The following is an 18,642-nucleotide window of genomic DNA, read 5'->3' as shown; positions in this document are numbered from 1 at the left end:
GCCCATCCATAGATGAATGGACAAACAAATTATGGTATATACACAGAGTGGAATACTACAGAACAATAAAGAGCAACGATGAATCTGCGAAACATCTCACAACATGGGTGAATCTGGAGGACATTATGCTGAGTGAAAGTCAATCACAAGAGGACAAATATTGTATGAGACCACTGTTATAAAAACCCAACGAAAGGTTTACACACAGAAAAAAACAATTTTTCAGGATTGGGGGGAGGGGAGGGGAAGGTGAGAAAGTTACTTACTAGGTACAAAAAAAAGTGTTAACTTTGGTAAAGGGAAAGACAACACACAGTATAGAGGAAGTCAACACAACTTGACCAAGACAAAGCTGTACATAGAAGCTGCCTACACACATCCAGATATCTTCAGGGATTGAATTACTGGGCCTGAGGGCTGGGGACCATGGTCTCAGGGAACATCTAAGTCAATTGGCATATTATAGTAAAAAAATGTTCTACATCCTACTTTGGTGAGTAGCGTCTGGGGTCTTAAACCTTGCAAGTGGCCATCTAAGATACATCTGTTGGTCCCATCACATTTGGAGCAAAGGAGAATAAAACCAAAGACACAAGGAAAATATTAGCCTAAAGGACTTCAACCACAGCCTCCACCAGCCTGAGCCTAGGAAAAACTAGATGGTACCCAGCTACCAACACTGACCACTCTGACAGGATCACAATAGAGGGTCCCGGACAGAGCAGGAGAAATATACAGAACAAAATTTAAATTCACACACATTAAAAAAAAAAGACTAGACTTACTAGTCTGACAGAGACTGAGGAGCCCTGACACTGTGGTCCCTGGACACCCTGCTAACTCAGAACTGAAGCCACCCCTGAAGTCCACCTTTTCGCCAAAGATTAGACAGGCCTGTACAACAAGCAACAACACACATGAGGAACTTGCTTCTTAGTTCAATCAAGTTGACAAGAACAAGTGGTCAACACCTTCCCAAAAGTAAAGATGACAAGGCAGGAAGGGACAGGAAAACTGGATGGACAAGGAGAACCCAGGATGGAAAGGGAAGCGAGAAAGTGCTGACACATTGTGGGGATTGCAGCCAATGTCACAAAACAACTTGTGTATAAATTTTTGAATGAAAAACTAAAAAAAAGAAAGAAAACCTTAAGCAGCACAGTTCTACTTTTATATAAGTAGGAGGCTGGGGCTGCCTAAAGCTGAGAGTGCAGAGTTGCCATTCATTGGGCCTGGAAGGTGGAGCTGAAGGGCAGGGCTGAGGGGCCTCCACCCTAGAATCCAGAGAGTGCAGCCAATACCCAGAATCTCGAGGGCAGGGCCATTGCCTCAAAGAAGAAAGGATTAATTCAACAACATATCAAAAAAATAATTCACCATGACCAAGTGGATGCTTCAACATTAGAAAAACAATGTAATCCATCATATAAATAAAACAAAAGACAAGAACCACATGATCCTATCAATTGATGCAGAAAAGGCATCGGACAAAGTTCAACACCCATTCATGATAAAAACTCTCAGCAAAATAGGAATAGAAGGAAAATTCCTCAGCATAATGAAGGGTGTTTATACAAAGCCAACAGCCGACATCATTCTAAATGGAGAGAGTCTGAAAGCATTTCCCTTGAGACTGGGAACCAGATAAGGATGCCCATTATCACCACCCTTATTCAACATTGTGCTGGAGGTTCTAGCCAGAGCAATTAGGCTAGATAAAGAAATAAAGGGCATCCGGATTGGCAAGGAAGAAGTAAAAGTATCTCTATTTGCAGATGACATGATCTCATACACAGAAAACCCTAAAGAATCCTCAAGAAAACGACTGAAACTAATGGAAGAGTTCAGCAGAGAATCAGGATACAAAATAAACATACAAAAATTGAGTTGGCTTCCTCTACACCGACAAAAAGAACATCGAAGAGAAAATCACCAAATCAATACTATTTACAGTAGCCCCCAAGAAGATAAAATCCTTAGGAATAAATCTAACCAGAGATGTAAAAGACCTGTACAAAGAAAACTACAAGGCACTGCTGCAAGAAACCAAAAGAGGCCTACATAAGTGGAAAAACATACCTTGCTCATGAATAGGAAGGCTGAACATTGTAAAAATGTCTGTTCTACCAGAAGTGATCTATAGATACAATGCAATTCCGACCCAGATTCCAACAACATTTTTTAATGAGATGGAGAAACAAATCATCAACTTCATATGGAAGGGAAAGAGGCCCCGGATAAGTAAAGCACTACCGAAAAAGAAGAACAAAGTGGGAGGCCTCGCTCTACCTGATTTTAGAACCTATTATACCAGCACAGTAGTCAGAACAGCCTGGTACTGGTACAAGAACACATACACAGACCAGTGGAACAGAATTGAGAATCCAGACATAAATCCATCCACCTATGAGCAGCTGATATTTGACAAGGCCCAAAATCTGTTAAATGGGGAAAAAACAGTCTGTTTAACAAATGGTGTTGGCGTAACTGGATATTGATCTGCAAAAAAAAAGGAAACAAGACCCATACCTCACATCATGCACAAAAACGAACTCAAAATGGATCAAAGACCTAAATATAAAATCTGAAACGACAAAGATCATGGAAGAAAAAATAGGGACAATGCCAGGAGCCCTAATACATGGCATAAACAGTTTACAAAACATTACTAACAATGCACAAACACCAGAGGAGAAACTAGATAAGTGGGAGCTCCTAAAAATCAAACACCTATGCTCATCCAAAGACTTCCCCAAAAGAGTAAACAGATTACCTACAGACTGGGAAAAAGTTTTTAGCTATAACATTTCCAGTCAGTGTCTGATCTCCAAAATCTACTTGATACTGCAAAAACTCAACTACAAAAAGACAAATAACAGAATTAAAAAATGGGCAAAGGATATGAACAGGCACTTTACTAAGGAAGACATTCAGGTAGCTAACAGATACATGAGGAAATGGTCACGATCATTAGCCATTAGAGAAATGCAAATCAAAACCCCAATGAGATTCCATCTCACCCTAACAAGGCTGGCATTAATCCAAAAAACACCAAATAATACATGTTGGAGAGGTTGTGGAGAGATTTGAACACTTACACACTCCTGATGGGATTGTAAAAATGGTAAAACCACTTTGGAAATCGATTTGGCGCTTTCTTAAAAAGCTAGAAATAGAACTACCATACAATCCAGAAATCCCACTCCTTGGAATATATCCTAGAGAAATAAGAGCCTTTACACGAACAGATATATGTGCGCCCATGTTCATTGCAGCACTGTTTACAATAGCAAAAAGATGGAGGAAGCAACCAAGGTGCCCATCAATGGATGAATGGATAAATAAATTATGGTATATTCACACACTGGGATCCTACACATCGATAAAGAACAATGATGAATCCGTGAAACATTTCATAACATGGAGGAATCTGGAAGGCATTATGCTGAGTGAAATTAGTCAGTTGCAAAAGGACAAATATTGTATGAGACCACTATTATAAGAACTCAAGAAATAGTTTAAACAGAGAAGAAAATATTCTTTGACGGTTATGAGAGTGGGGAGGGAGGGAGAAAGAGAGGTATTCACTACTTAGTAGACAAGAACTATTTTAGGTGAAGGGAAAGACAACACACAGTAAGGAGAGGTCAGCACAACGGGACTAAAGCAAAAGCAAAGAAGTTTCCTCAATAAACTGAATGCTTTGAAGGCCAGTGTAGCAAGGGCGGAGGTTTGGGGACCATGGTCTCAGGGGCCATCTAGGTCAATTGGCATAATAAAATGTATTAAGAAAACATTCTGCATCCCACTTTGCAGAGTGGCGTCTGGGGTCTTAAATGCTAGCAAGCGGCCATCTAAGATGCATCAATTGGTCTCAACTCCCCTGAAGCAAAGGAGAACGAAGAACACCAAAGACACAAGGTAATTAACGAGCTCAAGAGACAGAAAGGGCCACATAAACCAGAGAGTACATCAGCCTGAGACCTGAAGAACTAGATGCTGCCTGGCTACAACCAATGACTGTCCTGACAGAGAACACAACAGAGAACCCCTGAGGGCGCAGGAGAGCAGTGGGATGCAGACCTCAAATTCTCATAAAAAGACCAGACTTAATGGTCTGACTGAGACTAGAAGGACCCTGGAGGTCATGGTCCCCAGACCTTTTGTTAGCCCAAGGCAGGAACCATTCCCCAAACCAACTCTTCAGACAGGGATTGGACTGGACTGTGGAATAGAAAATCATACTAGTGAGGAGTGAGCTTTTTGGATCAAGTAGACACATGAGACTGTGTGGACAGCTCCTGTCTGGAGGGAAAATGAGAAGGCAGAGGGGTTCAGAAGCTGGCTGAATGGACACGAAAATAGTGGTGAGGGTGTGCTGTCTCATTAGGGGAGAGCAACTAGGAGTATATAGCAAGATGTATATAAATTTTTGTGTGAGAGATTGACTTGATTTGTAAACTTTCACTTAAAGCACAATAAAAATTAAAAGAAAAAAAGAGGATTATTTTCAAGGCTTGAGAGCTTGTATTATGTTTGTGTTCTGCTGACTTGCTTGCATCTGTTATCCCTTCTTTCCCTCTAATTCTTCCCATTTGTAATGGAAATGTGTATCTTGTGCCTGTTCAGCCATTGTACTTTGGATGCAAATAACTTGTATTCTAGATTTCACAGATGAAGAGGAATTTTTGGGTTTTGGACTTGGAGTTGATTTAAGACTTTTGCTTGGGGTGAATGTGTTTTACATGTGGCAAGGGCATTATTTTGGGGGGGGGAGGCAAAGGGTGGAATGTTATGGATTACATTGTGTCCCCCCAAAAATGTGCATCAACTTAGCTAGGCCATGATTCCCAGTATTGTGTGATTGTTCACCATTTTGTCATCTGATGTGATTTTCCTGGGTATTTTAAATCCCACCTCTATGATGTTAATAAGGCAGAATTAGAGGCAGTTATGTTAATGAGGCAGGACTCAATCTACAAGATTAAGTTGTATCTTGGGTCAATCTCTTGAGAGGTAAAAAAGAGAGGCCATCAGAGAGGAGAAGGACCGCCTACCACCAAGAATGAAGAACCAGGAGGGGGGCGCATCCTTTGGACCCAGGGCCCCTGCCCCGAGAAGCTCTTGGACCAGGGTAAGATTGATGACAAGAACCTTCCCCTAGAACCAACAGAGGGAGAAAGCCTTCCCCTAGAATTGGCACCCTGAATTTGGACTTCTAGCCTCCTAAACTGTGAGAGAATAAAATTCTGTTTTTTAAAGCTGTCCACTTGTGATATTTCTGTTATAGCAGCACTAGATAACTAAGACAGCTTGACGGCAACTAGTATGGTAAAAGCTATTTGAAGCCATGAAAACACCTATGAATATGAGAAGAGAGAAAGGTCAAGGACAGAATTCTAGGAAACAAAATCTCCTCTAGGAAACAAAAGTAGAAGAAATTAATAAAATAAAAGGAGAAGTAATCAAAGGTAGGAGGATAGGAAAAATGCTATAGTAAGAACCAAGGAAAATAGGCTTTTATAAGGGAAACAACATCAATAGTATCACCTACTGCAGAGTATTAAATTAGGATGAGGAATTAAAAAGGAGAATTAAAATAGACAATGCAAGATATTTTGCTTTTGCAAAAGATTTTTTAGTAGCCATTGTGATGGGAGCAGAGCCCTGGTGGCGCAGTGGTTAAGAACTTGGCTGCTAACCAAAAGGTTGGCAGTTTGAATCCATCAGCTGCTCCTTGGAAACCCTATGGGAGCAGGTCTACTCTGTCCTATAGGGTTGCTATGAGTCGAAATCTACTCAATGGCTATGGGTTTGGTTTTTTGGTTTGGTGATGGAAACAGAAGCCAGGTTGTTATAAGTTGAGAAGTAATGGAAACTGGATGTAGTGAATGTAAACCAGCCTTTCGTGAAGTTTGTTGGTGAAGAGGATGGGAAAGATGGCTGTGGCTTTACAGGAGATGGATTTTTTTTTAGGGAGGGAGGGCTGTTTCGTTTTCATTTTTTGAATGGGAAAGATTTGAATATGTTTGAAGGCTGATCATAAAGAACTACGTAGGGGAAAGTTGCTGCTTTTTCTTTAGAATAAATTTATAGAAAAATGGTTAGGGATATCCTTGGAAATGGATAAAACCAATGAAAAAAATGCAGTCAGATGTACTTTTGTTCCTGTTTTAAGAAAACAACCTACCTATGAAAAGTCAGGCTTTTAATAATAGCTAATTCTGCAGTCAAGAAAAATTTAGTGTATTACTTCAGATACTGTTTGTATGATGCCTGCGAGTAACAAACTGTTTTGTAAAGGCCAAGTCTGGATGATGCTAGAATGGCCATTCCCTTACTGCAGTGATCAAATTTTTCAGAACCAAAGTGGTTTGCATTTTAACAGTAGGTGTCGCTACGCCCAAGGGAATAAGCTATAAACTATATATAGAAATGTACTTTTCTGGAGTTCATCTTGATGGAAATAAAATTTTGGTTAAACCTCACCTTAAATATAAACAATGAAAGTAAAATTTGTTTTTATTGTAGTGAAAATATACATAATAAAACATAACACCATCTCAACAATTTGTGCATGGACAATTCAGTGGCATTGATTACATTCTTCAAGTTGTTCAGCTGTTCTTGCTATCCTTTTCAGTCATTCCACCACCATTGTCATAAACTCACTGCCCCGTAAGCAAAAACTCTTCCTTCCCCTCTCCCTCTCCTTCCCACCCTTGGCAACCACTAATAAGCTTTGGTTTCTGTATATTTACTTCTTTTATATAAATGAGATCATACACTTTTCATCCTTTTGCAGCTGACTTATTTCACTCAGACTGTTTTCAAGGTTCATTCATGTACTGGCATGCCTCAGAACTTCATTTCTTTTTATGGCTGAGTAGTATTCCATTGTGTATGTATATCACACTTTGTTCATCCATTCATCTGTTGATGGACATTTCAGTTGTTTTCAGCCTTTGGTATTGTGGTATTGTACAAGTTTCTGTTTGTGTTCCTGTTGTCACTTCTGGGTATATACCTAGGATTGGAATTGCTGAGTCATATGGTAGTTCTACCTTCAACTTTTTGAGGAACTGCCAAACTCTCTTTCACAGAGCATTATACATTCCCACCAACACCTGTTATTGTCCTTTTTTTTTTTTTTTTTTTTGAGTCATTGCCGTTCTAATAGGGATGAGGTGGTATCTTAATGTGGCTTTGATTTGCATCTCTCTAATGGCTGATGATATTGGGTATCTTTTCATGTCCTTGTTGGCCATTTGAATTTTTTTTTTGGTGAAATGTCTGTTCAAGTCCCTTGCCTATACTTCGATTGGATTGTTTATCTTTTTGTTGCTAAGTTTAGAACATTTTTATAGAAAGTAATAAGCTTTTATGTGGAAAAGTTTAGTAAAGTTTTCTTGTTATAAAAATACTTTGACAAAATGTTAGAGTACTTAAAAGATTTATGAAACTGAGAATTTTGAAGTGTTAATGAGTTTTTTTTTTCCCCAAAATACCCATCATTATCTCCACATCAGCTAGAAGATGGCTAATTTTTTCCTTATGATAAGTTGAAGTTTATTCACACGGAGAATTACCAACCTTATTACTTACCCTTTCCTTGCATTAAAATCTCCACTGGATTTGCATTAAGTTTTTGGGTTTTTTAAAAATAAATACTTATGCCATTATATCAATTTGAGTTCAAATGGCAAATAAAAAGGTAAATCAGGGAGCTTTCCACCTAGTAGGAGAAATGAGCAACTGGCATATAAAGTAAAAATAATATGTCCTAAAAGGAGCAAAGAAACCCTGATGACGTAGTGGTTAAGCACTCAGCTGCTAACTGAAAGGCTAGTGATTGGAACCCATCCAGCGGCTACGTGGGAGAAAGACCTGGTGATCTCCTGTAAAGATTACAGTCTGGAATCCCCTGTGCGGAAGTTCTGCTCTGTCACGTGAGGACTCTGTGAGTTGAACTTCACTCGATGGCACCTAACAACCACCACCAAAGAAATGTGAAAACTAAGGGGTGAAAAAGGCAGAATTATTTGATCTCTTTGCCAGATGCACATTTTATAGGAAAAATATCATTTGAGCCGGATATTGGAGAAAAAATAGAGTTATTTATATCTAGGGTGGAAAGGCATTCCAGGTGGAAGGTTAACTAATAGATAACAGTTCAATGCAATTAAAGTGATTAAAGTTTTGGTTGGATAAACAAGAGTGTAGGGAAGTAACTTTGAAAAAGTTGATCAGGTTCAGATCATAAAGAACCTTGAGATCTTAATGGTATAGTCAGTGGGGCTTAATGGTATAGTCAGTGCGACTTAATGGTATAGTCAGTGGGAACCAATGAAGGTTTTTTGAAAAAGACATGTACTTCAAAGAAATCTGCCAATATTATGTAAGGTCGGTTGGGCGAATGGGGCATAGAGATCAGAGGTGGAGTAGACCAATTAGGTCGTTAGAGTACTAGAAAAAAAATAATGAAGTAAGGTGATGGAAAGAAAGAAAAGAAAAAAATTGAAAGAAATTACGAAGGTAGAATTAGCATGTCTACAAATGATGAGTGTATGTTAGGTTTTAATAAGGGTGAGTATACATACACTTTGGTGGCTCAGAGGTTACAGATCATGGTTAACAGGTCTGGAACACAGATAAAGAACCAGTGTTGGAGGAGAGATAAGCTTTGTTTTTATAGTGTTTTGAGGCACCAGATGGTTATTCATAGAAAAATGTTTTTCAGAGTTGGTCACACTTCCTAGACTTCTGTGACATTCTTCCCCTGACCGTCCCATCTGTCTGAATGTTCCTTTACCATTCTCTTCCATCTGCTTACATTTAAATGTTGATACTGCTTTGGGTTGTATTCTTAAGCCTCTTTTTACCCTGCTCCAGAGCTTCCCAACTATGTTACAGAGCACAAACTTAGGAGCTAACATACCCTCAGCTCTTCTAACAATAGACTTGGAGGAGATTCCCCACTCTCCCAGGTATGCCATACATTAACTATTTTCTACATGTGATTACATTGGAAAGTTGGAAAGTAATACTCTATATATTTTTCCTAGGTTATCTCCTTGGTGTCTATGACTTCTATTCCCATTTTTTTAACTCACACCTATCCATGCCCAAGGCATGTTTATAAATCTCCTGGATGTCTTTACCTGAGTATCACATAGGTATTTCAAACACAGTATGTCAAAATTGAATTTAACTTTTTTTAATTCCCAAATTTTAATCTTTCCCTTTTAATTCTTGATAATGGCACCAATACCACTTACCAATATAGAGAATTTACTTTAAATTACCAATTTTAGAATTTACTTCACTTGCCATATATTTTTTCACTTCCTAATATATCCAGCCCCAAGTAGATAAGGGATATAGTTCTATATTTATAGGTTTTCTCCCGAGTTTTATCTCTTTTTAAAAAAATATTTTCTTGTGTTTTTGGTAAAAATTTATACAGTGAATTAGGTTCTCATTTAACAATTTCTACACATTTTTCGGTGACACTGGTTACATTTTTCACAATGTGTATCATTTTCATTCTGCTTGTTCTGTTTTCATTAATCTAGTTTCCCTGCCCCCTCCTTACTTCTCATCTTTGTCCTAGGGTAAATGTTTATCATTTGGTTTCATTTAGGGGATTATTTACAGAAGCGAAGAACTCACAAGTGGTATTATTTATTTTATGAGTCAGTTTGTCATTTGGGTGAAAAGTGACCTCCAGGAGTGATTTGAGTTCCATATTTAAAGGGTATCCCTGGGCAGCAGTCTTGGGGGTTCTTCTAGTCTCTACTGGTCCAGTAAGTGTGGCCCTTTTTTAGGAATTTGAGTTTTCTGCATTCTTCTCCTATTTTACCATCTGTTGTGCCCCTGGCCGGAACAGTTTGTAGCGGTAGCGGGCACCATCTAGTTCTTCTAGTCTCACGGTAGGTGAGGCTGTTGTTTGTGTAGACTATTAGTCCTGTACACTAGTTTCTTCTTTGAGTCTTTGGTTTCTTTCTTTGTCTTTTGCTCTGGACGAGTAGAGACCAATAGTTGTATCTTAGATGGTCTCCCCATTTTTCAGTTTCCTGTTGAACAGAAGAAACACAGGTACATTGGGCTGTGTAGGGACAATACAAATTAAAAATTTGTTCTTTCATTCATGTACGCTTTGACAGTGTTCCTACTCTAACCACTATCCCCTTGATGTTTCTTTCTGTCTTTTACCGTCAACTTCAACTAGTGTGATTTAGCAGAGAATTGGTCAATGGATATATCAGGATAATTGAGTAATAGTGTATCCTTGTATTAAAGAGACTTATAGATAAGTGCTCGAAGCTTATTTGTAAGTTCCTACAGTATATAAGTGGCCAGGACTCTGTGAGCTGGAGAAGTTAATTAACAAAGATAGAAACTCAGTAAATACTTGATTTGTCGTCTCTGTTCTTTTGCCACTAGTTAGAACTTCTAGACAAGGACTGTGTGTAATTGAAACAGAAATGACGCCATTAAGTCATGCCTCAGGATGTTCTTGATTGCAAATGACAGGAAACTCAGCTCAAATTAGCTTAAAAAATAAAGAGTTTTGCAGGCATACTTACCGTATTTTTACACAAATAATGTACGCATTCTACGTTTGTTTGCCAACCAGTCCTTCCCCACAGGAGGTATTTTTGTAAGTGTACTAGACTAATTTTTTACAGCAGCATGTAAAAGAAAATTGCATTGTTGCACTTACGAAAGTACCTCTCGGGGTTGGGGAGCTCAGTTGGCAAATGTGGAAGGTGTACATTATTTGCATAAAAATACAGTAAATAGTAGTCCAAAGGTAGGTCAGTCATTTCGGTATGGTTTGATTAGGGCTGAAACTATTTCTGTAGTTGTCTTCACCCATAATAAGAAATGAAATGTTTGGACAAAAGCTCAAGAACCAATTGGCTTGTGTAACTTTTCTCTTCACTAGGGACAGTCAGACAAACCTTTTGCACTTGCCATTCCTCTTCTCTTGCCTGCTATTAATCTAGCTATTAATCGGTGTCTAGTTAGTGTCTTAGTTCTTCCATTCTCTGTGTTTTATTCTCAAATTGGCTACCAGGCAGCATCTTTCCCTGGAAGTCCTGTATTGGCTTAGACCTTCACTTTCCTAGACGAGTTACTGTTAGAGGGATAAGATTACCATGATTGGTTTGGACTAACCAAGATCCATTCCTAGTGCTGAGGTCAGTCTATGTACTGGAGAGTGGCTATACCATGGAGACAGGTAAAATGGATTCTTGTCTGTGTGCCACAGTGTTTGCTATGCTTCACACACACGAAAATAATAAAGCATTTCTAGTGAAAAATGCTTATTTTACTGTAAAACAGTTTCCCGACTAAGATTACTCCAAAGTTAAGAATCATCAAGGAATTTGGCACTTTGTTTTCACAGTTTCTGACTTAGAAGGAAAAGAAATCAAATTCCAGACAAGCATGATGAAATATCTTGATTGTAGTGTTCTAAAAATGTTTGCATCCAGGTGAGTCTGAGCATGGCTTGAATGACCTAACCATGAAGCATCAGCCTGGTGATTTTGACACAATTGTGGTAGTACCTGAATGTCAAGTTCCTGTGCAGAAGGTAAGAGTAATGTTATTTTTTTTCCCCACAAATCTTGAAGAGATTTTAAATTGTGTGTGGTTCATTTATAAACTCTTCTCCCTTTCCATCCAAATTAAGTATCTTCAAAATATCATCTAAATTTCAGCGTTGGCTTCTTTTGAAGCATATAAAATGCCATATTATTAAATCATGTTGTCATGTATATAAAATGGCTTGGTAGGCCAAACTGTTCTGTGTTAGAGAAGTTAGGAAGATGTTGTGAAGACTCATTCATATAATGAAGTAGTGAGCTATTTTAGCCCTAACTTGAATGAGATTTTGAATCTCTAAGCCTAATTTTTGCCAATTTAAATTAAAAAAAAAAAAAATTACCTGTGAGTAACACCCTTCCCCCACTCCATGCTTGTGTGTAATTGCAAATTCTATAATGCTGGTATTTGCCAGTCATCCTAATTTGAAAGCATTGACATAAAACTACCTTTTAGAATTCATTAGGATTTTCTAATGGAATCTTATGTGTACTTCATCTCAAACTAGAACTGATTGTCATTCTTTCAACAAATATTCTAGATGTTTGGGATATATTAGATACATCAGGTATTGTTCTAGGCATTTAATTCTAGTTCTCAAAAAGTGATTATGAAGGGGATATTTACATATACCCCTCTTTTTTCTGTTTTCTTTTTTAACAAATGCTTCAGAGGACAAATCTTACCCTTAGTGTATTGAAATTATTATTTGGGCACACTTAGGAAATCTAACATTCCATCACAAGGGGTATATTCTTTTGGCTTTTGTGTATTCATAGTATGCTTGATGTTCTTACTACTGTATTAATAATTATCATTAAAGATGAACTGTTTAATTTGGATATTTAGTCATTAATAAGTATGATAAAACATCATACTTATTTAATAACAATAATTGTTATCATTAAAGGTGAACTGCTTAATTTGGATATTTTGTTATTAATAAGTATGATAAGAACCATTTAAAAAGTGCCTTTTCTGATAACCAACATGATTGCTTGGTTGATTGACTGACTGGCTAATTTGAACAACAGAAGTGTCATCTATCCCTCTTTAGGATGGAAAAAATAGTACTGCAGAATTTCCTAAATTAAACCCTTAGTTTACTATGTAATCTTTATGTACACCATTTCTAATTTAATAAAACTATAATTTTGATTGACCCAGAACAGTGTTTGAAAATAGTGAGATTTCCAAAAGGGCAAAGGGATTACAGCAAAAATAAGCAGCAAAACATCAAGTATATGTCATACCATTGAAGTTTATTGTTGAAAATACATACAGCAGAATATACACCAATTCAACAACTTCTACTTGTACAATTCAGTGACATTGAGTACACTTTTCAAGTTGTGCAACCATTCTCACCCCCCTTTTCCAAATTATTCCTCCCTCATTAACATAAACTCACTGCCCCCAAGCTTCTTATCTAATCTTTCAAGTTGTCCGTTTGACCCCATATACATAGTTCTTTAAAAGAGCACAACGCTCAAGGAAGACATTGTTAAGCTAATCTATTGTTTGGCTTTAAGAAGACTTCAGGGGATATTTTTGGTGTAAGGTTTAAAGATTATTTCAGGGCAATAGTTTTGGGGGTTCATCCAGCCTCCATGGGTCCAGAAAGTCTAGAGTCTGAGAATTTGAAATTCTGTTCTGCGTTTTCTACCTTTTGATAAGAATTCTTCTATAAACTCTTTGATCAAAACGTTCAGCAGTGGTAGCGGGGCACTATCCAGTTCTACTGGTCTCATGCCAAGGAGGCAGTTATTTGTTCATGGAGAATATTAGCCATGCATTCCATTTACTCTTCCTATTCCTGACTCTCCTTCTTCCTCTGTTGCTCCAGGTGAATAGAGGCCAATTGTTATACCTTGAATGGCCGCTTGAAGCTTTAAGACCCCAAGCACTAAAGTCTAATCTTTTTATTCCCAATGCCTAGCACATAGTAGATATGGAAATGTTGAAAGTTTAAGAAGGAATGAGATTGTATATAGCTTGTTCTCTTCATAGCAAATGGTCAAGCTAACTGTTTCCACTCTTGACATCATTTCCTATCCTTGCCTTCTCACTATCAGCAGTGTTACCACTTATTGAAAAGAGAGGCTACTGGAATTTGATTATAGAAGAGAGCTTTCAGAACTAGTCTTTATGAATTGTTATCGATTGAGTTGTGTCCCCCCCAAAATGTGTGTCAGCTTAGCTAGGCCATGATTCCCAGTATTGTGTGATTGTCTACCATTTTGTCATCTGATATGATTTTCCTATATGTTGTAAATCCTACCTCTATGATGTTAATGAGGAGGATTAAAGGCAGCTATGTTAATGAGCTAGGACTCAATCTACAAGATTAGATTGTATCTTGAGTTGATCTCTTTTGAGATATAAAAGAGAGAAGCAAGCAGAGAGGGGAACTTCCTACCACCAAGAATGAAGAACCAGGAGGGGAGCTTGTCCTTCAGCCCCAGAGTCCCTGCACTGAGAACCTCCTAGATCAGGGGAAGATTAATAACAAGGGCCTTCCCCAGAGCTGACAGAGAGAGAAAGCCTTCCCCTGGAGCTGAACTTCTAGCCTCCTAAACTGTGAGAGAATAAACTTCTGTTTGTTAAAGCCATCCACTTAAAATATTTCTGTTATAGTAGCACTAGATAACTAAGACAGGGATAAACTGTGGCCCATATTGTTCAAGCATCTTGCCCAAATAAGAGCTGGGGTTAAAACTAAATACTTCAGCAAACTCAGCTTCTCCTCTTTGTACTCAGAACCCCTAACTTTTGTCATTCTTCTATTGTTTACTTCTGCCTCAGGAAAAGATGTCTCTTCTTGCCAAGACTAATCCATCCGTGTCTATTCCTAATTTTCTTTTTATTCAACAGAGTTATCGTGGAACTCTTACTGCTATCTCTTTAACTTCTATTTCTGTCTTATTTCCCCATTACCTATTTACACCTTACCACCAGGGTTTCTCAACCGTGGCATTACTGGCACTTTGAGCTAAATAAGTTTGTTGGAGGCTATCCAGTGCGTTATAGAATATTTAACAGGAACTCTAACCTCTGCTCCCTAGACGATAGCATGTCCTACCCCTATGTGACAACCAAATTATTTCCAGACGTTGCCAAATATTCCCTGGAGGGTACAAGATTGCCCCCAATTAAGAATCACTGCCTTATTTTTACCTAGCATCTGGCCACTTTCCTATCCCTGTAATTTGCCCTCTCAGAGGAACTGGTGACCTTCAGAATTGTTGCTTCACTCCCAAAGCCTAAATAAAGCCTTAGCCTTGAGAGGGTGAGAAACCAAGATCCATCATTTGTCTCTCTTATTGAGCACCCACTATAGTGACTTCAGTTATAGTTTTTATGCAGATGACTCAAATACATACTTCTAGACCCAACCTCTTTTAAGTTTTAATTTTTCTTTTTTTACAATGTCTCAGCCTCTCAGGCAGAGCTGCTAAATTCTTTGGATTCTACTTCGTAAGATGTCTCCTCCTTTTCTTTTCTGTCCACATAAACCATGTGTCATTGCTTTTAATCTGAGCTTCCTTTTTCTAAATTTTTTTTTTTGTGTGGTAAAATACATACAGCAAAATTTGCCTTTTTAACCTTTTTAAGTGCAGAATTCAGTGGTATTAATTATATTTACAGCGTTCGTCAACCATCACCATTTTTATTTCCAAAACTTTTTTATCACCCCAAACAGAAGCTCTATACACATTGAATCGTAATTCCACATTCCATCTTCCCGCCAGCCCCTGGTAACTTCTAATCTACTTTCTGTCTCTATTAATTTGCTTATTCTAGATATATCATAATGGGAGTCCTGGTGGCGCAGTGATTAAGTGCTCAGCTGTTAACTAAAAGGTCAGCCGTTTGAACCTACCAGCTGCTCCATGGGAGAAAAGGGTGATCTGTTCCTGTAAAAGATTTTGGCCTAGGAAACCCTATGGGGCAGCTCTTCTCTGTTCTGTAGGGTCACTGTGAGTCAGAATCAACTCAACAGCTCACAGCAACAACAGATATATCATAAAGTGGAATCTTACAGTATTTTCCTTTTATGTCTGATTTATTCATTTAGCATAATGTTTTCAAGGTTTGTCTATGTTGCAGCATATATCAGAACTTTATTCCCACTTATTGTTGAATAACATTCCGTTGTATGTCCTTTTTTTAATCCATTCATCTGTTGATGGACACTTCAGTATCTCCACTTTTTGGCTATTGTAAATAATGCCGCTGTGAACATTGGAGTACAAGTATCTGTGTGAGTTTCTGCTTTTAAAGCTTTTAGGAGTGGAATTACAGGGACATATGAGGAACCACCAAACTGTTTTTCACAGTAGTTGTACCATTTTACCTATCTACCAGCAATATTCAAGGTTTCCAATTTCTCCACATCCTTGTCAATACTTCTTTTCTTTTTTTTAATAGCCATCCTATTAATGGATGTGAAGTGGTATCTCATTGTGATTTTGACTTGCATTTCCCTAGTGATGAATGACATTGAGCTTTTTTTCATGTGCTTATTGGCCATTTGTATATCTTCTTCGATGAAATATCTATTCAAGCCTTTTCCTCGTTTTTTTCAGTTATTTGTCTTTTTGTTTTGAATTGTAGGAGTTCTTTATATATTATACGTATTAAACTCATCAGATATATACTTTACAAATATTTTCTTCCATTCTGTACATTGTGTTTTCACTTTCTTGATAATGTCCTTTGATGTAAAAAGGTTTTAATTTATTTTTAAATATTAACTTTGTTGGAGTTCAGTTAATCTGTATTTTTCTTTTGTTGCTGATGCTTTTGGTATCGTATCTCAGAATCCATTGTCAAATCCAAGATCATGACAATTTACTTCTCTGTTTTTTCCTAAGAGTTTTATGGTGTTAGCTCTTATATTTAGGTCATTGATCCATTTTGAGTTAATTTTGAGTTTATTCTTTTGCGTGTGGAAATCCAGTTGTCCCAGCACCATTGGTTGAAGAGATGTTGAATGGTCTTGGCACCTTTGTTGAAAATCAGTTAGCCAAAAATATATGAATTTATTTCTAGACTCTACTTCTATTCCATTGGTCTTTATATCTATTCTTGTTCTAGTACCACACTGTTCTATTTACTGTAATTTTGTAGTAAGTTTTGCGATCAGGAAGTGATCTCCTCCTACTTTGTTCTTTTTAAGAGTGTTTTGGCTATTCAGGGCTCCTTGTAATTCCATATGAATTTGAAGATCAACTTTTCTATTTCTGCAAAAAAAAAAAAGACTGTTGGAATTTTGATAGGAATTTTCATTGAATCTGTAGATTACTCTGAGTAGTACTGATATCTTAATAATACTAAATCTTCTAATCCGTGAACACAGGACATCTTTCCATTTATTTATGTATTATTAATTTCTTTCAGGAACATTTTATCATTGTACAAGTCTTTCACCTCCTTGGTTAAATTTATTCCTATTGTTTTAGAAGCTGTTGTAAATAGAACTGTTTTTAATTTCCTTTTCATATTGTTCATTGCTGGTTTACGTAAGAACTACAACTGATTTTTGTCTGTTGATCTTATACTCTGCAACTTTGGTGAACTAGTTTATTAGTTCTGGTAGCTTTCTTGTAGATTCTTGGGAATTTACTGTACATACAGGATCATGTCATTGTGAATAGAGATAGTTTTACTTCTTCCTTCCCAATTGGGATGTCTTTTCTTTTTCTTGCTTAAAAACTCTTGACTAGAATATCTAATAAAATGTTGGATAGCAATGGTGAAAGCAGGCATCCTTGTTGTTACTGGTCTTAGAGGAAAAGCTTTTATTCTTTCTCCATTGAGTATGATGTTAGCTATGGGTTTTTCATAAATGCCCTGTATCGTGCTGAGGACGTTTCCTTCTATACCTAGTTTGCTGAGTGTTTTTTAATGAAAGTGTGTTAAATTTTGTCTTTTCTGCATTGAAATGATCATTTGTTTTGTCCCTCTCCCCCTTCATTCTATTAATGTGGTATATTATGTTGATTGATTTTCTAATGTTGAACCCGACCCTTGCTTTCATGGATGAATCCCACTTAGTCATGTGTGTATAATCCTTTTAAAATGCTGTCGCAATCAGTTCATTAGTATTTTATTGAGAAATTTTTGCATCTATATTCATAGGGGGTATTGGTCTGTAATTTTCTTTCACTGTGATGTCTTTACTAAATTTGGTATCAGAGTGATGTTGGCCTCATAAAATGAGTTAGGAAGCGTGGTGCAATTAATTATTTTTGTGTGTGGCCTTTCTAGCCATGGTCTTGTAACTCCCACCCAGGTGATTGTGTGATAGGGTAATCATGGCCTACCAAGGGGATTTGGTCAGTTTTGCCTTAAAAGAGAGCCAAGTCCAGACCAGAGAGAGAGAGCCTACCACCACCAAAAAAGGAGAGACACACAGCAGAGACCAACAGCAGAGACCCATAGGAGATGGTGCAGTGGGCTTCTTGGCCCACGGAGCAGGAAAGCTGAGTGGCTTTGGGCAGAGACTGAGGGCCAGGGAGAAGCCTATGCCTGACCCATGAATTTGGGACTTGCCAGCTTCCACAACCACAGAAGCCATTTCCTTTATACGGTTTGTGAGTTCTGTGAGACATTACAGCGAATTAGGGAGAGTACTGAGGCAAGAGGGAGTAGGTGATGTTAGAGATGATGAAGTGGTACAACAGCTTGGCAAAGTTAGACATTTGGGACGTCTTTTAACCTCTGGTTCATAGGAACCAGCTTTGTGCTGATCCTTATAAAAGAAATTGTTCATCTAGGAAGTGTTTCCTCTTCTATTTTTGGAAAAGTTTGAGAAAGATTGGTGTTAATTCTTTTTTAAATGTTTGGTAAGTTCACCAGTGAAGTTGTTGCCAGGTGAAAATCCCAGGTGTTGCTTGGCGTGACTTGTCACAGCAAGTAAACAAGAGTCCAAGGTGGGAGATCAGAAAGACACCTTTATTTCATTGTACAAGGAAAGGAGCAATCGGGGCTGCTGACTCTAAGACTGCGCAGGCAGCTTGG

At 37.8% G+C, this 18,642-nt stretch overlaps 1 protein-coding gene across 1 annotated transcript in view; it reads left to right on the top strand.

Moving 5' to 3' along the window:
• The window catches only part of BRDT (bromodomain testis associated), a 106,094-nt gene that overhangs the window by 40,766 nt on the left and 46,686 nt on the right, over positions 1 to 18,642 (top strand). The window contains 1 exon segment of the mRNA XM_049875564.1: positions 11,505 to 11,605. Within this exon segment, the coding sequence (XP_049731521.1) occupies positions 11,505 to 11,605 (101 nt within the window).

Source organism: Elephas maximus, chromosome 3 (genome assembly GCF_024166365.1).
Source record: "Elephas maximus indicus isolate mEleMax1 chromosome 3, mEleMax1 primary haplotype, whole genome shotgun sequence".
NCBI lineage: Eukaryota > Metazoa > Chordata > Mammalia > Proboscidea > Elephantidae > Elephas > Elephas maximus.
This window is presented reverse-complemented; position numbering and strand designations above follow the sequence as displayed.